This window comes from Lissotriton helveticus, chromosome 7 (assembly GCF_964261635.1).
Source record: "Lissotriton helveticus chromosome 7, aLisHel1.1, whole genome shotgun sequence".
NCBI lineage: Eukaryota > Metazoa > Chordata > Amphibia > Caudata > Salamandridae > Lissotriton > Lissotriton helveticus.
Window position 1 is genome coordinate 1,114,759,995 of NC_136068.1, and position 25,122 is coordinate 1,114,785,116.

The 25,122-nt window shown below is 43.7% G+C and overlaps 1 protein-coding gene across 2 annotated transcripts in view; it reads left to right on the plus strand.

The window, feature by feature from the left end:
- Positions 1 to 25,122, plus strand: part of CPSF4L (cleavage and polyadenylation specific factor 4 like) — a 228,903-nt gene that overhangs the window by 181,719 nt on the left and 22,062 nt on the right. For both annotated transcript variants that reach the window (XM_078650780.1, XM_078650782.1), the window contains exon 7: positions 13,718 to 13,924. In XM_078650780.1, coding sequence (XP_078506906.1) covers positions 13,718 to 13,924 — 207 coding nt within the window. The remainder of the gene's footprint in view (positions 1 to 13,717; positions 13,925 to 25,122) is intronic.

The window sequence follows — 25,122 nt, forward strand, 5'->3', positions numbered from 1 at the left end:
AAGGCCACATATTCTAAGTTTTGCACACCTGTTAAATGGTTTTGGAAGCTTTGGATTCAAAACTAAAGGTAATATGCTGATTGCTGAGTGTGTTGCTGTGTCGGAACTGTGGAGGTGCATGTTGTACTCGCTCCCTACCTAGCCAGCACACTGTACGACGGAAGCGTGTGAAGCCCCAGTGAAATGTCCTTACTGTGAGCCAAGGCAACAAGGGTCATTCCGATTCACAGACTCGATGCTGACATCAGGACGGGGGAGGCTGATGTGCGATGAGCGAGGGGTACAGAGACTTAGACTTTAGGGCGTATAAAGATGACTGCGAAGGGTTGAACGTCAAAGGGGAGGAGCTGCACATTTCAGTTACAGAGCCTCTTGAACAGGACTTCTACAACCACCTTGCCTCTTTTCCTCCCAAACCTCCTACATTCCCATGTCTCCACACAGTCCTCCTCTCTCCTTCCACCTTACTGCCTTGGTCCGCACCCATCTCCCCCTAAATATGTCCTGAATTCCTCTCCCTACTGCAACGCCAACAAAGACAACTCTCCCTTCACCTCTGATTCACCAACTCCCGCTCTCAATCTCCACCTCTCCCCACCCTTGAACCCCATACCCCAACTCACCTCCTGTTCCCCCACCTCTCCCTGCTTTTCACCACATATTCCACCCCCCCTGTTTCCATCGAGCCACCAAACCTTCCGTGCTCTGCCTTACTCTCTCTGGAAAATAAGTTAGGCTCTCTTATCTCCTCCATCTCCCAGCTTGTAGCTACCATTTCACTTTTAAGCTCCAAGATTTCCACCTCTCCATGCACCTCTACCCCTTTTCAACTTCCAACGAGATGCACCCGGCCCACTCACCCCAACACAGCCAAGCTCAACCTGTCGTCCGCAAACTTCGTTAACTCACATAAGCCCTTGAACTCCACCCTTCTTCAACCTGCATCCCTAGTAATCCTACTATCCACACTATTCCGACAATCTCCTCTGTCAGAACCAGGCATCCACCTAAACCCTCCCGAGCACCCCCGCATAAGTACAATATCCCGATCACCCTTCAGAGCCCAAGTGCCCCCATCACCAAAACAGTCTTGACAGAGCTGCGCTGTCTGCTCCACAACTGCAGATCTGCAGTAAAACACAAACTTGAAATCTCCAATATCATCACCCTTCACAATATTGACATGCTCTTCCTCACAGAGACCTGGTTCAAAGATACCTCTCACTCTTTGTTTGATCTCCTATTACCCACAGGCTATTCTATATTTAGGAATGACAGAACTGACAACATTGGGGGAGGTGGTGCAGTCATCTTTAGAAACTCCCTTCAACTTAAGGCTTCTCCTATCGGCTCCTTCCACACCTTTGAATGCCTTTCTCTTGAGCTTCAATTGCACCACCGCTCACCCCTCAGATTCCATGTCATTTACCGCCTGCCTGGTAGTGGCCCTTCATTTATGGAGGAACTCATTGACTTCATCAGCGACCAGTATTCGCGAAGTGACAATCAGACCTTCGTGGGTGACTTTAATCTCCACTGGGGCGCACCGCATGACTCTTCGGCGAACTCGCTGGCCACCTTCCTCCCTGCAAACGATCTTATCCAACACTGCACAGAATCAACACACTCTTAGGGCTCAATCCTGGACCTGGTTATTTCTAAAGCAGGCATGCTCTCTATCACTACCCCCATTCAAGTAGACTGGTCCGACCACCTCCTCATCCCATTCTCTCTTCACCTTTCACACTCTATAACCCTTGGTCAACCTAAGAGGGCTACCTCCTGGTTCCGTGATGCGAAAAATATTGATGTCGGACCCCTCTGTGAATCAGCTTTGTTATCAATTCCAAGGCTAGACCCGAACCTAGATGTTGACGATCTCACCTCCCAATGCCTCACAGTCCTTGCAGCCGAAATCAATAACGTCGCTCCACTCAAAAGCAAAAAGATAAGGCCCACTCCCTCAGCTCCTTGGTTCAACAAATCCCTCCATGAAGAAAGGAAGCAGCTAAGACTCCTGGAGAAACAATGGAGGCAAGTGCCCTCCTCAGATAATTTGGCCACGCTTCGCACAGCAAGATCCAAGTACCACAAGCTAATCTTCCTTGGGAAAGCATCACACTTCAAAACCCTTCTTGACTCAGCCAAAAATAGACCCAAAAAACTATTCAATCTCATCAAGATTCTTAACTGCTCCCCCCCCAACCTTCAAGTTGGAGGATTCTTCAAAGCAAGCAGCGGATGTTGCTATATTCTTCGATGAAAAAGTGAAATCACTTGTGGATCAGGTCGCTCATCCTACCCCTCCAGAGGAGCGCAAATCCTCAACCATTTGGCAGAACTTTGACCCCATCTCTGAAGTTGACCTCCTCAAGGGTATCCGCGAAACAAAGCCCTCCAACCATTCTCTGGACCCCATCCCCAGTGCCATTGCCATTGACTTCTACACCCATTCCCTTTCCTATTGGACCACTCTGGTCAACCTCTCCCTCTGTCAAGGCTCCCTTCCTGTCTCCTTCAAAACTGGGCAGGTCACCCCTCTGCTTAAAAAACCCACTGCTGATGCGAAAGACCTCAACAACTTCCGCCCCATCACTAATCTACCCTTTCTGGCGAAGATCACAAAAAGATGTGTAGCGAAACAACTCTCTCGTCATATTAAGGACAATGATCTTCTTGACAATTGTCAGTCCGGCTTCATCCAAAACTGCAGCACTGAAACAGCCCTACTGCAAGTGGTTGATGATGCGCTGAGGATACTCGATTCGGAAGGGATCTTGTCTTCTAATTCTCCTTGACCTTTCTGCAGCCTTTGACACTGTTAATCACAACACCCTCCTCAACACTCTTCAACAGAGAATGGGCTTGGAGGGCACTGTGCTTACATGGTTTGCCTCCTTCCTCTCAGATAGATCCCAAATGATCAAAATAGAGAACAGTCTTTCATCTCCTGTGGCGGTAGGTCAAGATGTTCCGCAAGGCTCTATACTTGCACCCACTTTGTTCAATCTCTATTTAGAACCACTGGGAAATCTCCTAAGTAAATCCGGGATCCACTATCATCTCTATGCAGATGACACTCAAATCTACCTCAAGGTCGCCTCCACTCACGATCTCTCCATCCTAAGGTCCATTCTCGATTCCATTCAAAACAGGATGTCAACTCATCAACTGATTCTGATTCCCTCCAAAACTGAATTCCTCCTCCTCTCCTCCTCACTCTCTCCTCCCCCGGTTCAATCATGGATGGATCAGATGAATCTACTTAACAATAAACCCATCATTGTCGACAGCGCAAAATCCCTTGGTGTCATTCTCGACAAAAAACTCAATCTAATCTCCCACATCAATTCCATTGCAAAGTCTGCTCGATACCAACTGCGCCTTCTTTGGGGAATTCGTCACTTTTTCCCGGAGCAGGACCTTAAAACCCTGGTGCAATCGCTGGTCCTCTCTAGACTGGACTAATGCAATTCTCTTCTTACTGGCCTCCCCAAATCCCACTTGTCCCCCCTTAGATCGGTTCTCCATTCAGCAGCTCGTTTCATCTATGGGGCCAAAAGAAGCGACCACATCACACCGATGTTATCCACCCTCCGCTGGCTTCCCATCGAGGCTAGAGCTATCTACAAGACTGCCTGTATTACTCACAAAGCCTTGCACTCCTCCTCTCCTCGCTACCTGGCGAACAAGCTGAAACTGTCTGGAGGCTTGAGACCATCACGTAATGCGGAAAATCTACTGCTTGAACCTCCCACTTTCAAGAAGGAAAGATCGATGGCCCAATCCTTTTCAGGCAATGCAGTGAGAATCTGGAACTCACTTCCGCCTCAGCTCCGGACCACCGCCTCCACCCAGGCCTTCAAAAGGGACCTCAACGTTCTCCTCCTTCAAAGACACTTCTAAATGTAATTCATGCCTTCTCTATTATCTGAAGGAAGATTTCCCATTACTGAAAACTATTCTCCATGACTATGGAAGTGCCTTCCCAGTGTGTTCTGGTAGTTTGAGTGTTTACCATTTATTGCAGTATTATCCTTGTACCTGTGTATGGTACCCTTCTGTAACTTGCACTCGTCACTTTTCTCCTGTAACACACTGTTTGCTACCTCTCACAGTTTGTTTGCTTTTGATACTTGCACAAGTGCCACCATTGCCTACGTAACGTTTGTTCTTGTGTCTCAGTGTCTAGCATACACTTGTCACTATTTCCTCCTGTATTGTACTGTTTGCTACCTCATGTATTGTTTGCTCACAATTGTCACTTTTACCTCATGTAACTTATCATCTGCTTTTGTAATTTTGTTCTTTTGTAATTTTCTGTTCCTATTGTGAAGCGCTCTGACGCCTTCGGGTAAAGTCCGCGCTATATAAAAAACGCATAAATAAATGGGAGCTAGGCCTTTAATTGATTTTTTCAAGTGATATGTCAATATTCTTTACGTGTTGCCCCACAATTGTTTTTTTCCTTCAGAAACTTTAAAAAAATGTCCACATTTGCACAAATATTCGCATTTACTGGGGTTGTTTGCTTATTACTTGGGGACTGCCGTAGTTGGCTCTTTATAACTAAAAGGTCCTATTAGATCACTGTCTATGCAGAGCTAGGTGCTGGCTATCTTATTTCAAAAGAAGCTAGAGCATAAACCAGGGGATCATTTTGCATATAGCCATGTCTGAACTGGGGTGGCAGAGTGGGCTAAAGAATGGTGATGGATTAAACCCAGATCAGTTGACTGGGGGTGAGTGCTTGTATTGTCAATGCTTCGTCCATCATTTCCTTTTGGTTTTTCTTTGTTCGCCATAAGTAGGCAGGGTATGCTCAGACGTGAGTCCCTTGCTCACTTTGCCACTGGATTCAAGCAAGCCGGGCTGAAGAAGGCTGAAATGCCAGAAACCGGTCCTCGGTAGCTTGTTTCCGGTCCAGGGAAGGCATGGCTTGGCAGTTCGTGCTGGACTGTTCCCATGAGGCACAGGGTCAGACTGATTTGCATATAGCCATGTCTGAACTGGGGTGGCAGAGTGGGCTAAAGAATGGTGATGGATTAAACCCAGATCAGTTGACTGGGGGTGAGTGCTTGTATTGTCAACGCTCCGTCCATCATTTCCTTTGGTTTTTCTTTGTTCGCCATAAGTTGGCAGGGTATGCTCAGACGTGAGTCCCTTGCTCACTTTGCCCCTGGATTCAAGCAAGCCGGGCTGAAGAAGGCTGAACTGCCAGAAACCGGTCCTCTGTAGATTGTTTCCGGTCCAGGGAAGGCATGGCTTGGCAGTTCGGGCTGGACTGTTCCCATGAGGCACAGGGTCAGACTGATTTGCATATAGCCATGCCTGAACTGGGGTGGCAGAGTGGGCTAAAGAATGGTGATGGATTAAACCCAGATCAGTTGACTGGGGGTGAGTGCTTGTATTGTCAATGCTCCGTCCATCATTTCCTTTGGTTTTTATTTGTTCGCCATAAGTTGGCAGGGTATGCTCAGACGTGAGTCCCTTGCTCACTTTGCCACTGGATTCAAGCAAGCCGGGCTGAAGAAGGCTGAAATGCCAGAAACCGGTCCTCGGTAGCTTGTTTCCGGTCCAGGGAAGGCATGGCTTGGTAGTTCGTGCTGGACTGTTCCCATGAGGCACAGGGTCAGACTGATTTGCATATAGCCATGTCTGAACTGGGGTGGCAGAGTGGGCTAAAGAATGGTGATGGATTAAACCAAGATCAGTTGACTGGGCGTGAGTCCTTGTATTTTCAACGCTCCGTCCATCATTTCCTTTGGTTTTTCTTTGTTTGCCATAAGTTGGCAGGGTATGCTCAGACGTGAGTCCCTTGCTCACTTTGCCACTGGATTCAAGCAAGCTGGGCTGAAGAAGGCTGAAATGCCACAAACCGGTCCTCGGTAGCTTGTTTCCGGTCCAGGGAAGGCATGGCTTGGCAGTTCGGGCTGGACTGTTCCCATGAGGCACAGGGTCAGACTGATTTGCATATAGCCATGTCTGAACTGGGGTGGCAGAGTGGGCTAAAGAATGGTGATGGATTAAACCCAGATCAGTTGACTGGGGGTGAGTGCTTGTATTGTCAACGCTCCGGCCATCATTTCCTTTGGTTTTTCTTTGTTCGCCATAAGTTGGCAGGGTATGCTCAGACGTGAGTCCCTTGCTCACTTTGCCACTGGATTCAAGCAAGCCGGGCTGAACTGCCAGAAACCGGTCCTCGGTAGCTTGTTTCCGGTCCAGGGAAGGCATGGCTTGGCAGTTCGGGCTGGACTGTTCCCATGAGGCACAGGGTCAGACTGATTTGCATATAGCCATGTCTGAACTGGGGTGGCAGAGTGGGCTAAAGAATGGTGATGGATTAAACCCAGATCAGTTCACTGGGGGGGTTAGTGCTTGTATTGTCAACGCTCCGTCCATCATTTCCTTTGGTTTTTCATCATTTAAAAAAGAACATTTGAAAATCACTTATTCTGCTAGAACATGGTAGAATGAAAATCTGGCTGAATGAGTGATTGGGAGGGAGTACCCCTGAAGATATGGATTTTCCTCCCCGGGCTTTTCTTCCCCTATTATTCCAGAACATCGGGCCCTTACACCTGGTGTCAAAAGAGTGAAATAAATGAAGGCTAGGTGGAACAAGCATTGGCAAAACCAAGAGGCCTCGTTTAAATTTCAGTCCTGAATAAAATATTTAAAAAACATTGTTTTGTGTTTACAATGCATGTATCATATAAATAATTTATGGTGTGATGATTGGGTACCCTTGATTTATCAAAGTTCCTAATGTATTACATGCAAGCACTCCGTTGGAGACTGAAGGATACACCAAATAGTCAACAGCATGTGGGGAGAAATGCTCTTCTGGGCCGAGCTAAAGCCCATTCTACGTATATTTTAAAGAATGGGTAACAATAAGTTATTTTGACACCTGCGCTGTGTAGCCAGCCCTAAAAGCTCAGAGCTCTCCTGTTCAAACCTCAGTTAACAACACTAAATGACATTTCCACATGTCTAGCACCCAAAGTCGTTAAGTGATTTTTGAAGGTGCCTCAACACTGCTATGAGATCAGATGTTAGCAACACGTTAATATATTTGTTACATTGGCACTGCCCTCAATAAGGGCCCCAGTTCTAAAAAAATAAAAAGGCTGATATTTAAACACTAAGGCAAATGCTTAAATTATGCATAATTTCGGGCATTTTTTTAATTGGCATGGACTACCAGGTGTACACTTGAAAAACGAAAATGGTCGCAGGAGTAGTTCTGGGATAATTATTTTGTGTAGTCCAAGTTTCTTAAGTGTTAAAACAAGGCTGTATGCATAAATGTAAAAAGTGTCCATTTAGGGGTTCAGACACTTCGCAGGTTGCACTTTTAAAGTGTTTCCTTTTTTCTCTGTGGTCATTTTATTCTGCATGGAGAAACCTCTTCCCTTACAATCCCCTACATTTAGGATGTTCCCTTCCCATTTCCCATTCCCACCATGGATCTTTATTCAGTTGTGCCCTTGACAGGAGTAAATATATAATAATTTCCAGGGTAGGTATGTGCCTTGCAAAAGACTAGCAAGCTTGTGGGTGTACACATACTTTCCAGTGAATACTGCCCTGGAAACCTCCACTTCTGCCGCAGTGAGTAGACTTTCTCACATGTTGAGTTACACTGCACCAGTGTTAGTCTTACAAATAATTACATGTTTTCCAAGTTTACGTTTCTGCTACGAGGCACCTATTCACATAAAAAGTACCGGGAAATTACTCCTATTGCATTCTTTCTACATGTGGATCAAATTAGTCACTACCTTGGAATTCACAAAGGATGCAACAGTCACTGATTCCCATGAGCACTTGTGAACGTCTTTGATGATCGGCATGATAGTCACTTGTACTATAATGTAAGCACAGATAAATACATGTAGATTGGTGTCACACATGTGCATGTGTGAATATAAACAAGGTGCTTTTTGCCCCTCTCCCACCACAGGATAGAAGTAAAGGTCTGACTATCCTGGATAGCCATGCACATTTCAAAAGTTTGTGAATGACCACAAACGTGCAAGATTCTGGGGGGGTTAACTTTCCAAGGCATTCCCATTCTGGAATTCCACAGCACTGAGAGCTATTTGCCACATGTTTAGTAATATTAAATACAAGTAAATCGTACCACCAGTGTGCATTCACATTTCGTCATTGCATATGTTGTTGTTGTTGTTGTATAATCTTTATTCGGTAAAAATTTCTCACCATAAAAGAATACATTTTCACGATGAAACATTAATAAAAACTATCAACAATAAAATCCATGATTAAAAGGTTCAAACCTACACATTATACAGTACAGTTGTGATTATTATGGACCCCAATCAACCTCCTCGTCAGTACATTATTACATAATGGTTACTACCTTTAATTCCATCCAGACAGATCATAGCGACCTACCAATAAGACCTGCTAACAATTTGGTAAGGTGGAGTATAACTTCAATCTCCTGGAACGTGTCCACCATGCACTGCTCAGATATTTAGCCACCCCACATACCATAACAGAGGATGTTGGGTCCGTAGTAAGAACTCGTAAGGCCATTCTATGGCACCTCAGACCCAACCCCCTACATACTGGTTTCAACCAAACCTTCCTTGCAACTTTGTAAGCGGGGCAGGCAAAAAGTAAATGTGCCACTGACTCCTTAGGGGCCGCGCACCCAGGGCAGGGTCGCGAGGGAACACCAGCATTAGACCACCCCGCGGTAAACTCGTGCACCGGAAGAGTCCCATATCTGAGTATTAAATAGAGGGCTCTGTCCAGAGGCTTGGCTATGAGGTCAAGGAAGGGTTCCAACTTTCTAGCCCATTTAAACTCTAGAAACCGTTCAGTGAGTGAACCCCCAGCCCCACTGCGTGTTGCCTCAGCCTGAACCCAATCCCAGTATAACTTCTTAATCACTGGTTTGGGGGGTGGCATTTGGCTCTCCCACATATCACTCAAGCCCACTTGCATCGCCAATTGCCTCACGTTACTCAACCACCCAATCTTATTACTAGTATCGAGCAGTATTAGTTCATCCAGCCCAGCAGCGTATTTAGCAAGCTCCTTGGTCCTTCGCAGCCGAGCCCAGAACAATAGTGGGCGCAGCCGCACTAGATCTTTGAAAGGTCGCCTGCCCAGATCTAGCCGCAATGGAGTTAACGGGGTAGAAACGGGGAGAGCCACCACGTCCCTCAAAAACTTCTTTTCCGCTAAAATTAGATCAGAAACATTTTCAAACCCCCATAGCTCAGAGCCATATGATGCAGCCGGGAGTATCTGGCCCTCATAGATTGCCATAACCGGTGTCACAGGTTTACTCATTGACTCCTGATGCTCCCTCAGGGTCGCCCCTGATACTCTTTTGTGTCCAAGTAACATTTTGGCCAGGTGATCCTTCCAATTCATCTGACTGTTTATCCGCAACCCCAAATAGTCGAATGAATCAACCAACTCCAAGGGTGCCCCATTGAGCATAAAATTGTTTTTAAATTTTTTGGAGGGTGAAAGAGCCATGAGCTTAGTTTTCGAGGTATTGATAGTAAGACCTCTGTCTGTGCAAAAGGTACTAAATCGGTGCAAAAGCTTTTGGAGTCCCACCGGGGATTTAGAAATCAGTATGGTGTCATCCGCGAAGAGTAGAGTGGGGATTCTTTCCCCCGCCAGGGATGGTGCATCCGCCTCTTCCTCTCTCAGATGGTCCACCACTCCATTCACAAACAAAGAGAAGAGGGTCGGAGCCATAACACATCCCTGGCGAACTCCCCTCCTCACGGGCACACTATCTGTCAGCTGTCCCTGAGATCCCCATCTGATCCTCGCGTAGTTCCCCTCGTGGAGCCTTACAATAAAACTCAAAAGTGAACCGGGGAAGCCCATCCTCTCTAATGTCTCCCACAACTTTACTCGAGGGACCAGGTCAAAAGCCGTCTTGAGATCTATGAAAGCCATATAAAGGCTGCCCTTTTTGATGGTAACTGACTTCCAATAGATGACAAAAAAGCGAAAGACCTGGTCCATCGTACCCACCTTTCGGCGGAATCCTGCTTGGAGGTGGGAGAGGATGTGTTTCTCTTCCATCCATTCACCAACCCTTAAAATAATGACCCTGCCAACCACTTTCTGGATTACATCTATCAAATTGATAGGTCTGTAATTGGCAGGGTCCTCTCTAGCCCCCTTCTTGAACACAGTGACCACCTCTGCCCCCTTCCAGGAGTCTATTAACAAACAAAATGGTTCTGTTGGGTAGCAAAGACAATTCCTTTGGTAGAGGCTTAGAACAGCTCAAAAGACAAGCAACAAGCACAACCTCTCTGATAGACAAAGTTTTTATATGTATTAAAAACAGAACAAGAAACAATATCGTGGAATTACTTCATTCCGTTACATTGCTAGTAAATGCGTTAACTTTGTGAAAAAGTGACAGTAGTGATTAAGGTGACAAGTGTAATGTATACTGTGACATTTCTATACACAACAATTATTTACAATAAACCCTAATGAGAAAAGACCAGGGGCGGTGGGGGGGTTGGTTTGGTGGGGGAGGAAAAACGAGGTATTGTTTGTCGTTTATGCGGCCAGTTTTTTGCAAGTAGATATTCCAAGGAAAACGAAATGGTAAATATCCAAGTTCCTGGAGTTTTAACTTGGCCAAGGTAATAGCGTCGACGTTTCGACCCTCGTTGCACCCCAGTTGGTGGTTGCGGCGGGTCTTTATCAAGACAGAGGGAGGGACGGGGATCGGTCAAATGGTGAAAGTTTCCAGAAGGTAGCCCGTTGGTCAACCCTCGATGCAGTATTTATCTGCAGTTAAACTCAGTGATCTGGATATGAACGCCAAACCGAGCTGTCCGGGAGAAATGCTCGAGAAAAACTCCAGGAACTTGGATATTTACCATTTCACCTTAATCACTACTGTCACTTTTTCACAAAGTTAACGCATTTACTAGCAATGTAACGGAATGAAGTAATTCCACGATATTGTTTCTTGTTCTGTTTTTAATACATATAAAAACTTTGTCTATCAGAGAGGTTGTGCTTGTTGCTTGTCTTTTGAGCTGTTCTAAGCCTCTACCAAAGGAATTGTCTTTGCTACCCAACAGAACCATTTTGTTTGTTAATCGTATATACCCAGGTTCTGAGGGACACAGGGTTACCCCTTTTTATAAACCCTTCCAGGAGTCTGGCACGGGGTGCCCCCTGACAATCAAATTCATTATAGTGGCAATTAAATTGGCCCAAGCCATAGGTTCCTCGATCAAAAGGTCCTCCTGGGATCCCATCCGGACCAGCCGCCTTCTTCGGGGTCAGATGTCTAATTGCCACTACTACTTCCGAGACCGAGAATGGGTCCTCTGGCTCCCCTATAGGTTCCCCACCCCCACCTCTAGCTACCGTTGTACAGGAGGCGACTTCAGATCCACCACATAGAGCCGAAAAATGGTCAAACCATTGCTGGCTTGTTATGTGGGCAGCTAAAGGCTGAGGGCTCCGCTGCCTAGCTCTATTGATAAGGTCCCAGAATAGCCTCGAATCCCTCATGGTCGCTGCACCTTTTAGGTCCTGCCAATGTTGTTCCTCCCACTCTCGTTTGGCCAGTGCCAATACTCTTGAGTAATCCTTCCTAGCCGCTCTAACTAGTGATGGATCTTTTTTAGGTAGGGCAACTGTTAGTTCTTTCCTTTTTCCCTTGCACTGGGCCGAGTACCAAGGGTTACTAGAGATGGGAGGTGTGTTGTTAGCTCTATGGCATTTCCCTTTAGAAAAAAAGTGTTGACTCACTTGCTCTATTGTGGTTTTGTAGGCTGTATCAAGGGGAGTGGGTGGCCCCGGGGCACTTCCATTTCCCTGTTCCCATGCCTCCAAATCTAAGTACAGATCTACCACAAGAGCTTTTATACTCCCCAGTTGATCCTCCTTCAATTGAGCCTTGTCCCATTTCAGCCTGCGGTTACTATTGTATGGAATAATCTCTTTGGTTAACCTCAGGGGGGCACTCATCCCCTTACCCTTGGGGTTACCCCACCTAAACTTACTGCACAGAGGGTTGTGGTCACTGTCCTGTGTAGCTACCACCTCCATATCTAATAGGTCTTTCCACAATCTAACGTCCAGTAAGATATAATCGATTCTGGACGGACATTAAGCCTGTTAAAGGTTATTGCACCAGCAATGTCAGACAAAGTCCTGCCGTTGAGTGCTCTTAGTTTGTATTCCCTAGTGAGGGCATTAATTTGTATTGCCCTTGCAGACCATTTTCGGATAGGGGGTAATGACAAAGCTGGGATGGACCATTTAGAATCTTCTTCCTCGGTGCCCAGAGGATCATCTCCAAAGAGGGGTTCGTACGTACAATTAAAGTCCCAACCCACTATAATTTTGGCCACTGGGGGGCACTTGGCTAAAGCTAGATCTAAGCTCATTAAAGTTGCTGAAGAAGTATCCCCCGGTGCCCCTCTGGCATAAACATTGAATAATTCGAGCCTGTTCCCCTCAGTATATCCCCTAGCAGAGAAATGCAGTATATCCTTACACTCTGAGTCATGAGTGGCAATATCCCAGTCCAAATCAATTTTTATCCAAACCGTGAGTCCTCCCGCTGGTCTACCCTTCCCTCTGCTTACTGCTGGAGAGAAAAATGTGGTGTAGCCAGATTTATTTATTGGGAGCAAACTCCAGGTTTCCTGAAACAGGCATACATCAAACTTCTCGATGAATGTGTGCCATTCTGGTAGGTCCATCTTCCTTTTTAACCCTGCCACGTTCCAAGATAATAGGTTTATTACCCTATGACCCTTAGCAACTATAACAGGGTCCCCCTTGCTCCCACCCCCTCCACCCTCCTTGGGCGTGGGACTGCCATCCACACAAAAAGATGACTTGGGGGATGCAGTGCTACCAACTATATTATCTGCACACAGTACATCCAAGGGGGCTCTGGTAATACTACTATCCATACTTTGGACTACTGGGGGGCCCTCCTGTCTAGAGTCTTTACATCCAGCTACCCTTAGAGCCTCCAAATCTGTGCCCCTTAGGTTCACCGCACCTGGTCGGCCTCCTCTCTCCCCCTTAGACTGTAGACATCAGTCGCAGTCTTCCATACCGGATAGCAACGAGAACCTATTGTTAGTCTCCAGAGGGGTAAAGGGTCTCAAATGTTCCATTCTGTTATTATTATTTCTACTATAGTCACTGATTCCCATGAGCACTTGTGAACGTCTTTGATGATCGGCATGATAGTCACTTGTACTATAATGTAAGCACAGATAAATACATGTAGATTGGTGTCACACATGTGCATGTGTGAATATAAACAAGGTGCTTTTTGCCCCTCTCCCACCACAGGATAGAAGTAAAGGTCTGACTATCCTGGATAGCCATGCACATTTCAAAAGTTTGTGAATGACCACAAACGTTCAAGATTCTGGGGGGGTTAACTTTCCAAGGCATTCCCATTCTGGAATTCCACAGCACTGAGAGCTATTTGCCACATGTTTAGTAATATTAAATACAAGTAAATCGTACCACCAGTGTGCATTCACATTTTGTCATTGCATATGTTAATTCACTCTTCAAAAAAACTGTCCTTTAAACATCAAAGTTGAATTTAAATGTGCAAATATGTTTGAGAAACGAGCTCAAAGGAGGATAATGAGCTTTTGTTGCGGGCTCATTGTTTTCTTTCTTCCTTCCGCTATTCCAGATCCACTCCCAGAGGTCATCCATGCCGCTTTTTAACACTGAAACACTTTCAAGGCATCAAGAGCTCCTTATGCAAGAAATCCCGCGGTTCTCTCAACTCTCAGCGGCCGGCCTGTTGCAGCATCGTGCGAAGAACACGCAGGAGGGGGCATTCTACCCCCACCCCAGCGGGGTGCTGCGGCCTCTGGAGCAGGTGACCTGTTTTAAGGTGGGTGCTGTGCTCTCCAATGACTTAAAGATCCTTCCAAAACTGAATTTAGAAATCATGCAACTCTTTGTGATTCCTTTATTTCTGATAGAGTGACCTTTGAGATAACTTTTGGAGACCCGCCCTGATCTTCCTGTTGCTAAGATTCCCCTTCATCTGTTGTTTCAGCCCTGACTCCGAAGCCCCCTACTCCAACCAATAATTCAAATATGCTCCTAAAAACTTCTGCAGGGGCTGTCTGATCCCCCGTTGCATCTGATGCGGTTGATGATTAATCGCGTACAGGGCCGGACTGGCTGAAGCGGTCACCGGGTGTTTTCCCAGAGGGCTGGAAGGGTATGGGCCGTTTTTTCAGTGGTGAGGGTATTTTTGTTACTGCTGGTTTTGCAGCAGTAGTGCAATATGGTCCCCCAGTAACAAAAGCCTTAGTTACCACCACCACAACCACGGTCCAACTGAAATGCCAGGGCTGGTTTGTGCTCCTAGTCCGGCATTGATTGTGTATCCTCGTTATTGAGACTGTACCCCCAGCTGCATGCTTCTTCCTAAATTCCTAAAACTATACCAAATGCCACTTTCTGATTTCGGCACAAGGCCCTTTCTGCAGCTGGTAGCTTCAAAATTGTGTTGCCATTAAATAAAAGGTTCAGCTAGATGACAATAATTCTTTATCTTAAACACTCAGTTCAACATATTTTTGCCTATTAGTCAAAATTCCTATTTCAATGGTTTACTAATAACACAAATTTAGCAAAATATATTAAAAGTTCAACTATTACACGATTTCAAAAGCAAGATATAAACAACTTCCATAATTTATGAGAAAAAAATATTTTCTATTCATACAATAACGTTTTCTAACAAAAAGGAGACAATTAAAACCCGCCTCACATGATGCACCAGCTTTCAAACAAGCAAAACATGTTCGAAAGTTTCTATCCCTTCATTATACAACCAACATGTTCACATTTATCTTCAATCCAATCTCTTTGAACCATTCTTCTTGGGGAATAATCCAATTTAGAGTTCATCACAGTTCGTGAACATCTTTGTAAATTAACCAATAAAAACTTGATTGAATTTAAGATTTAGGCCATACATATTGTTGTGTTGTACCTCTGATAACTGCCTTCCAAGTATCCCAGACCACCAATGGAGGAGCAGACCCCACATGTTGTATTTATTTTGCGCTAACCCGTTGCGGGTTCCCAATACTTTTTAACCCCTTCGCTGCTAAGTGTTTTCCCCCCGCTGTGCGCGGGTGAGGGGGGCCGCACGCGGCGCCGCTGTGCTTATGACGAGCTCAGCTCGTCATGAGGCACAGTAGAGCTGCACTCGTGACGAGCTGAGCTCGTCACGACCACACCCATTTTGGAACGTTCAGCACAGCGGGGAAATTATCCACACGTGCGAACGTTCCAACGGCCGTGACGAGCTCAGCTCGTCATGAGTGCAGCTCAACCGTGCCTCATGACGAGCTGAGATCGTCATAAGCACACAACGGGTTAAAAAAGATTAGAGGGGGCTTCAAGCAGTTTCATTTGGGGCTATAAAAACGCTTAGAGAGCTATTGATTTGTTAAACTTTCCATATAAGCAGGGGGGGGGTTGACTTCCCCGATTTTAAAATGTATTTCTGGTCAGCCTTTGCTGGTCGTTTCCGTAGTCTTTTGAACCCCTTGTATACTACCTTCTGCCACAAATTTATGCTGGCAGAGGACAGCGCCATGTATCTATACCGTATTAGCAATCCAAATTTCTATAAAAGAGTCAAGTTTAAGACTATAAGAGACACTATATTCATATGGCGCGCCATCTCTTCCAGTTGTAATCTCTCATTCTATTATGATAGACTCCCCTTATGGGGTAATCCGGTCTTTCCAGAAGTATTTCGAGGTGCTCTTAGTAAACGGTGGGCGACCTTTGGGATTACCACTCTTGGGGATCTTTATGTTCATAGCGGTTTAGCATCTTTCGAGAATTTACAGCTACAATTTAATCTACCAGAATATATGTTTTTTTAATTTCTTCAAATCAGGGCATATTTGGTGAAACACCTAAATCTGACAAAAACATCTAATTCAGAGGTCTGAGATTGCTTGCATAAGGAAATGGCCAAATCTATAATAAGCTGTATGTATAAATGCTTTATTGGCTATAAACAAGGCAATGGGAAAAGATTGGCGGAAATATGGAGTAAGACATTTGGTTACAGCTGTCACGGCAAGCGCTATTGAACAAGCTTTAAGGGTCATTGGTGATTCAGTCCAATCAATTAATTTACATTTACAACAGTTTCGCACTGTTTGCCTGCTGTACTACATGCCAGAGAAAATATCTAAATGGGCTTCGCCAGGCTCAGTTAGTGCTCGGACAAAATGCCCTAGATGCAATTTATATGCTGCAAACATCACACACATGTTCGTAACATGTCCAAAACTGGGTATATTCTGGCAGCAGGTGGGCCAAGAATGTTCTCAGAGGTTGGGGACAGATCTATCTTTCTCGACTAGGGAAATTATGATTGGCCCAGAGAATATGAATCGCAGACTTTCTAGTCTATTTCTGATTTTACTGGTTGCTGCCAGCCTGGCAATTGCCCGTGTATGGATTAGTCCCTGTCCTTCTTCAGTAAGTGATTGGTGGGCTCTAGTCAGGGAAACGTACGAGTTCGAAGCAGCATTGGCAAATGCTCGGGGTTCTCACTCTGATACAGTTAAACACTATATGGGGGCTCTTATTCTAATGATTCATTTCTGTGATATCAATGAGGCTAAACATTGATGGTTACTTTCTTCTTCACTATATCAGTAATTTTGAATTATTTAAGGCAGTGATATTTTAACCTCTAATACTGTTATTGTGAAGCCCTCTGCTATAGACATCCCTTCTTGTTTCATTTCTGTTCTTTTATATGCTTTAAACCTCTGAATAACTGTGATATCCCCTGGTTGACAAATAAAAATGTATTTTAAAAAAATAATAACAATTTAAGATTTAGGATTTATGGTAGTTGCTATGTCAAATACAACTTCTTTAAAGGACAAGTTCATATTTAGCTTAGCACTTAAGTGTGAACTCTGGATTTTTACAGATTCCCTGCCTACCTCCCCATTACTCAGTATTTTATGTTAAACCCAGGCCATTGACAGTTATATGTAGATTTTCTGAAAATGTGTAAGAATGTTTTTATGATTTATCAAATAAATTTAACAAGACACCTAAATGTAACTTTTCCCGAGTACTTTAAGATCCACATTCTTCTAATAAGAAGATTCAGTTGTAGCCTCAGTGCTTCTGGGGAGCAGATTAGGGTACCTGTAACATTCACCTACAAAATGGTCCCTTTTATCACCCATACTTAAATAAAAATTTGGCTAATAAACACTCTGCTTTATAGGGGACTATTTCTAGGTTTTGACTTTGCACTTACTTTCAAAGTGTCCAAATCTCTTTCCATTGATTTTGCATATAAGCCACAGATAGAAGTCCGTTTTTGCTTATGTTGTTGACCTGCTCTTATGAGCATCCCATACAACTTAGATGTGAATCAAAAGTCTTTTATTTATATTCTTTTAATATTTCCAGTTTGATATTATAACGATTTCAATTGATTGCACTGTCTTTTCATTGTATTTCAAAAATGTTCAGGCTATTGTAATTATGATTGCACATAGAATATATAAAACCAACCCTATAACTACTAATAAGGAGCTTCATTTCTAAAAATTGGAAGTGTGCCATAATGCATGAAAATAATTATTTTAGTATAAGACTATTCACGCTCAATCACATTAAGAGCATAGGTAATGTCGCCACTATAGCAGCTTATGCGGGGCTGCTATTGAGCCCGATGGGCTGGTGATATGGGTTCTGCTTAAATGTTAATTAAATAAAACAAGGGCATGGAGGCACATCTAGAAATGCCAACATGTTTTGGGACAACGTTTCTTTTTTATTTGATAGGTCCATAATTTCTCCTTAATCCTACCAACGACTGCCATTGAACCGTATAGGATAAATACAATACTTGTAAAAAAAAATCTCTGTTTACGTTCTTTTCTGATGATCATTTCATATTTAAACTGAAATAATTAGTGCAGATTCTCCTGAGCATCAGAGATGGGGCTAGCACCTGTCTGTGGGGAAAAATGCTAACTATTCTGTGGTGGCCGGCAGAGATGGGTGAATCACCAAAACCAGCGCTCAAGGCTAAAAACTTGGGAGTATGGTTCGACAACAAATTAGCATCAGACAAATGCAATTGTCTCCGCCTACCACTTTCTTATCAAGAAAATAAGGAAGATCTTTCCTTACATCCCTGTGGACACTAGGAAGACGGTGGTAACATCGCTAATCCAGTCCAAACTGGACTATTGTAATGAGTTTTATTTGAACATACAGAAGGAATGTTTAAAAAAGCTTCAGACTGTTCAAAACTTAGCGGCGCGGCTACTGGTCAACATTCCTAGGCATATATCGGTATCCAAAGAGATTCGCGGTCTGCACTGGCTCCCTGTATCACAACGTATCAAATCCTTCTGTTCTTCAAAAGCTCAGTTCTACAGGGACCAGACTCCTGACAGTACCTAGAATTTGAACATCTCACTGGGGCAGCCGCAGCATTCTCAATGGCACCTCTAAACTCTGGAATACACTACAGAGTGAGCTCAGAAGTGCTAGCTCCCTCACCATCTTCAGGAAAGGACTAAAACCTGGTTATTCCACAATTAGACGCCTGGTCGGGCTTACTGTGTTCTGAGCGCCAAGACACCCCGGATATTCACGCGCTTTATAAATCCCGTTAACATTAACTTTAACTATTTCTTAATGTTCTGAAATCCTGGCTAGATTAATTTAAAATTTCAGCCACGTCTAAATACTGGACAGCTGCAACCTGACCAGAGGGATCAGCTCTGGCTGAACACAAGACTAGCTTGGCCTGCCTCCATATTTTCAAGCCCTTCGAGCTCTCGCTGCTTTGTTGTGCAGGGCTTAGGCTGGGCGATAAACATACAGGGATGAGGAGAAAAGGTATATCATTTAGATTACAGCGTGGTGTGTTAAAAGTCAAACAAAATCTTTAAACCATGTTGGCTAAAACCACATATATAGTAAACCGCAAAGTACTATAGTAATGAATCAAATCTACCTGCCAATTGGCACCAAACCATGCATGACTCTACCGATTTCATGTTGAGGATTGGAGATCTACCCTTACAATGAAAAATGTGAATCTACACATCACATAAGACAAAGTGTTTTATGTTGGTCAATCCTGCAAGCTCACTAGAGGATCTCTCATTTACTGTGTGTGAGACATCAAACTGAGCTCTGATGTCGGAGGCACTCAAAGTGTACCTCCAGCATGAGAATAGCTTCATCCCTTTCACCTAAGCTGTGCAGTGTCTGAGGTTGTGGTAGCAGCATATTCACAGTGGGTGGAACTAGCTTTTTTTTAATACCCCTTGGACAGATTCTTATCAGCTTCTCTCTATTAAACATCATTTCAGTTCCCATAAATAAGTTAATTTACCTTTGTAATGTATTGGAAAAAGCCACACACCTACACAAAACATGCATCCCTCATGCATGTCTGTGCAGTAAATAGACTGGTGAATGATGCAGTCCATTGGATTACGTGTGTGGGTGTCTCCATTTGTGGGTGATGTAAAAGGTGGTGGTCACCACTGTGACAAGCTGGTGTTGCCCTTCTGGACATTCCAGAAGGTAAATACACATTTCCTGTTCCTCTTTCCAAAACTAAGTGTACCTGGTGGCCCATTCTTTGTCCAGTTGCCCAGGTTTCCGTTTCTAGAATGAATCCCACCCCTCACAGTGCTCTGTTTTATGACATATGCAAAAGAAACAATTGATGGACGGAATGCTGAACAATGCAAACATTCACCCCCAGTCACAAGGATCTGGGTTTAAGCCATCATTCTTTTGCTCACCACACCACCCCAGTTTGGACCCAGCCATATGCAAATCAGTCTTGATTCTGTTCCTTGTGGTAACAGTTAAGCCCGAACTGCCAAGCCAGGTCCTCCCTGGACCGGAAAAAAACATCCTGGGGCCGGTTTCAGGGCATCACCCTTCATCAGCCAGGCTAGCTTGAATCCAGTGGTGCAGTGAGCACGGGACCCACGTCTGGGCATACCCTTCCCACTTAGGGCGTCAAATGCAAAAGAAACAATTGATGGACGGAATGGTGACCAATGCAAACATTCACCCCCAGTCACAAGGAACTGGGTTTAATCCATCATTATTTTGCTCACCACACCACCCCAGTTTGGACCCAGCCATATGCAAATCAGTCTTGACCCTGTGCCCAATGGGTAAAATAGACCTTGATATATTTCTTTAGCTGTTACAAATCTGAAATTAGCAGTGCAAGGTGTTATAAAGTACTTCAGCTGTTCCCTATTGAAGCATCCAGCCTTGCTATATTGAAATATCTTTTATGCTTTTTCACTACAAGGACATGTGGAAAAGTAAACTTCTACATATCTTACATTTAGATACCATGCACCCTTCCCTTTGGGCAATATGGACTATCTAAGAGGTGACTTATTCATATTTAAAAGAAAGATTTAGTCGTGGCAAAAGGCTTTATTTTGACGGGTTCAATTGGCAGTTTCAACCTACACAGACAGGCTACTGGTGACGGGCCTGCAGTCATATTTGCACTGCAATAGGTGCCACAATAAGTGATGCAGATCACTGGTAGCATTTCCCTTACAGGCCCTAGGTACACTGTATGTACCATGTAATAGAGATGTATAGGCAGGTTGAAAATGTCAATGAGGAGTATACCAAAATTACTAAGTTGGAGGGGCACAGGGTCAAGACTGATTTGCATATGGCTGGGTCCAAACTGGGGTTGCGTGGTGGGCAAAAGAACAATGGATTTAACCCAGATCTTTTGACTGGGGGAGAATGTTTGCATTGTCCGCATTACGTCCATCATTTGTTTGCTGTAACACTTTTCGCCCTAAATGGGTTGGGTATGCCCAGCCATGGGTCCCTTGCTCACTGTGCCACTGGATTCAAGCTAGCCTGGCTGAAGAAGGGTGACCTTCCCTGAAACCGGTCCCAGGATGCTTGTTTATGGTCCAGGGAGTATCTGGCCTGGAAGTTCGAGGGGCACAGGGTCAAGACTGATTTGCATATGGCTGGGTCCAAACTGGGGTGGCGTAGTGGGCAAAAGAACAACGTTTCTAACCCAGATCTTTTGACTGGGGGAGAATAGTTGTATCGTCAGCATTACGTCCATCATTTGTTTGCTGTAACACTTTTCGCCCTAAGTGGGATGGGTATGCCCAGACATGGGTCCCTTGCTCACTGTGCCACTGGATTCAAGCTATATCACAAAACAATTACCAGTACTGCAATTTAACTCAAGGACAACTATAATAACATAGTGAAACAAAACACCATATTTTCAAGACTTCTTTTTCTGTCTGATATAAATCTTTATATTTTTGTTTTTTATTATTCAAAAACACATTTTCATTGTTTTTATAACATCATCACATTTATATACATTTCTTGGTATTTACTATTTTAACACAACTTACAGAAAATCAAAACTAACATTTATTCTCTCCTTTCACACCTTCCAAACCAACATTCATCCAGACTCACTAGAGTCTCACACACTTCCTATTTACACAATATACATTTTTCTTTATTTATACAAACAAATTTGCTTTAGAATTCAAAGCAACCTTGGGATGATTTTTAAGTTTAGAACGTTTAGCACGTTATGGAGGTTCCTAAGGCTGCATAGAGGGCTGGTCTACACGTTTCGAGCACCCTTATTAAGGGGTGTTCTCATCAGGACCACATATCTCTGCCTTGTGTCAATCGAGGGAAAAAGGGACTAAGGGAAAAAGGGACTACTATAGGTTGGTGTGTACTTCCTGTGATAGGATGTATTGTATTTTAAATCTTGTGGCGCACCGTGATTTTTATATTATTTTTCATGCCTTTGCTGTATATCTTCACTTCAGTCTTTGGGCTTTATGTCATTTAATTCGGCGTTCGCGTCCTCTGCTTTCCAGTTGTCACGCTGTGCTGGATTCAGGCTAGCATGGCTGAAGAAGGGTGACATACCCTGAAACCGGTCCCAGGATGCTTGTTTTCAGTCCAGGGAGAACCTGGCCTGGCAGTTCGGTCTGGACAGTTCCCATGGGGCACAGGGTCAAGACTGATTTGCGTATGGCTGGGTCCAAATTGGGGTAGTGTAGTGAGCAAAAGAACGATGGATTTAACCCAGATCTTTTGACTGGGGGAGTATATTTGCATTGTCAGCATTCCGTCCATCATTTGTTTGCTTTAACACTGTTTTATGACATGTCCGTCAAGACAAATATACATTTCCAACTCAACCAGTAAACCTTGCTTCACTGTGGGCAGCAGAACAGACAGCCTGCATATTTAGCTCACAGCACCAGTAAAAAAATCCACAATCAATGGAGGAGGCGTAGGATATTTGAACTTTGCAGCTTTTGTGTTTGGCCTTAATTAGACCACCAGGAGAGGGTAAATACTGGCCCCATAGCCAGTACTAAGATTGCAACTGTCCACTAAGCACTAATGAAGATAACGAAGAAAAGCAAGAGCCCATAGGAAAACCTCTGTTTGCTCGCTACTAGTACTGTGGTCCCAGCCAGAGTCTGGGAATGTGCCTGACTGCCAAGGCCAGACTGGCTACCAGGTGTTTTGGTGGGTTGGCAGAGTGGGTCAGGTTTCAATGCCTCTACGGTCGGTTTTGTTGTTAGAGACCTGTCGGCCACATACCTACTTGCAGAGCGTTTAAATTACCAATGCAAAAACAAATGGTTTTAAAGTATGCTTTCAGCACACTTTAAAACCATTTTTTTTGCATTGCAAATTTGCCAGCCCACTAAAACGCCTGGTAAACTGTACATCCCAGCTGACTGCACCTAGAAATGCTAGTGGTCTGTTCCACAGAAGAGATCCAAAGGCTCTGGTGACTAGATGGATCTGCGTAGGGGCAGGTTGGAGGACAGAAGTTGCCCTGGAGTCACATGGTCACCCCAGGACAGCTGTCCAGGAAATACATTGTAGGTCTTAGACCATTCTGCAGCATACCCATCACACTTTCTTGCCTTCACCCCTCCTATTTTTCTGAATACATTTTTGGGCATTACATCTCTGTGGACTTTACTAATGCTAACCAGTGCTAAAGTGCTTGTGCTGTCTCCCTAAAACATGATAACATTTTACGACACCTAATTGGCACATTTCATTTATTTATAAGTCCCTAGTGTTTAGTACCATATGTACCCAGGGCATGTAAACAAAATGCTAATACGGGGCCTGCAGCACTTATTGTGTTACCCACTAAAGTAGCACTTTAAAACCTGTCTGACAGGATGTGGTTTACCAGCTAGAGCTGCCGACTTCAAAGCTGGGTATCAAGGCATGAGTCTCGGCATTGGCTCACCATCCTGGGATTCTTGGCAAATCACTTCATCTACACGTGCCTATGGATAGCACCTGGATACTCTCATGGGTAAAAAGCAGTGCTCTACAAATCAGATTATTCATTTAAAACCTGCCTCAGGCTTTCCACCGCAGCAGTTTTAAACTTTTAGATACAAAGACGTTGGTAAACTAGTGAAAGAGTATAAATAACAACAAACATAGCCAAGCTTGTTCTATCAACACTTATTCAAACGGGAGTCTAATTCAAAACTAAGTGCCAAAACATAAAAGATCAAGAATATACATTTCTTTTATTCTTATTTTTAAAAATGTCTCAAAACATGTGTATATCAGTAATAAATTAAAAACAAATGATGAAAATTTTGTCAATTTAAAATTCATACACAGATGCAACAAATCATTGATAAATATGACCAAGGTGAAACAATCAAATTGTTTATGTACATAAGTGAATAAAGACAGAATATACAATCAACAAAACTTATATATACAAAAAACAACACAATGTTTTGTAGGGAATACACAAAGAAAAAAGACAGTACATTTTGTCATAGCACCACATGTAGGACCAGGAACCCGATATGTTGCACCAATATAGATATCTAAGGTTAAAGTCAATATATGGATTGTGTGTCAAGCGTCGACGCGTTTCGATGGCCACAATATAATTAAACCATCTTTTTCAAGACCACATATACACTTCTCACAACACTTTTTAGATGTTGGTTAGATCGTGTACCTGTATTGTGAAACACATTTATCAAAATTCATTCTTATATATTGTTTGTACAATAGACAACACTTTAAACAGTTGATAAAACTACAAGAAATTTACATTTCAATTATAAAAAATATTCCTTGCTTCTGTGATTGTTTCGTATTTGGTTTATACACTTTTTCTTCAGCTCTGTAAACATTTATAGGTCACTAAAAACAGCCTAGTACGACATAAGATTTAAAACAAACTACAAGTCTATTAAAATGTGTAGGCCCGTATATTTAACATGGAAATTAAGACTCCCCTTACACAATCAAACCGCATATCAGCAATCATACCCCATACTTGAAAAACGATTGTCCTGCTATCTAATTGGTTAACTGTCCTGTGTTTACTCTTGGAGTACTCTCCTTCATCTTATTAGGGTATTCACTCAGGGTCATCTTGACAATTGATCTAATTGATCATTCGTTCTACAGGAGATATCTCAACTTGTAAAATAAACTCCGTTGTTAATCCAGTGCCAAAGATAGACACAATGTAGTTTTAAACTGCCAATTTGACCTGGCAAAATACATTTTGTACCAGGCCTATACCTTCTTTTTAATACACATTGGGCACTCCTAAGGTAGGCCCTAAAGCCTTATATGGCAGCATGGATTGTATTCAAAAAGTAGGACATGTGGGTTTAAATGTACATGCCTTCAGCACACACAAATGAACCTTACAACAGTCTTTTGTCACACCACACTTGACAGTAGAAAAGGAGAATTTTCCAGAACCAGATGTGAGGGTAGCATAGGAAATCCCCCTACTCCGAATGCAGGCATCAGCTATAGAAATTGGGCCCTTAAAGTAACTTTTCAGTACACTATGGGACCTATAGAAAACTTCAGAAGCCTGTACCCCCAGAGGACTGCCTTCTTGCTTGAAGGCCTATCTTGCTGCTTGACGAAGAACTGGACCTTCTCCTTGAACCCAGAACTACGTGAAGTGACTCCATA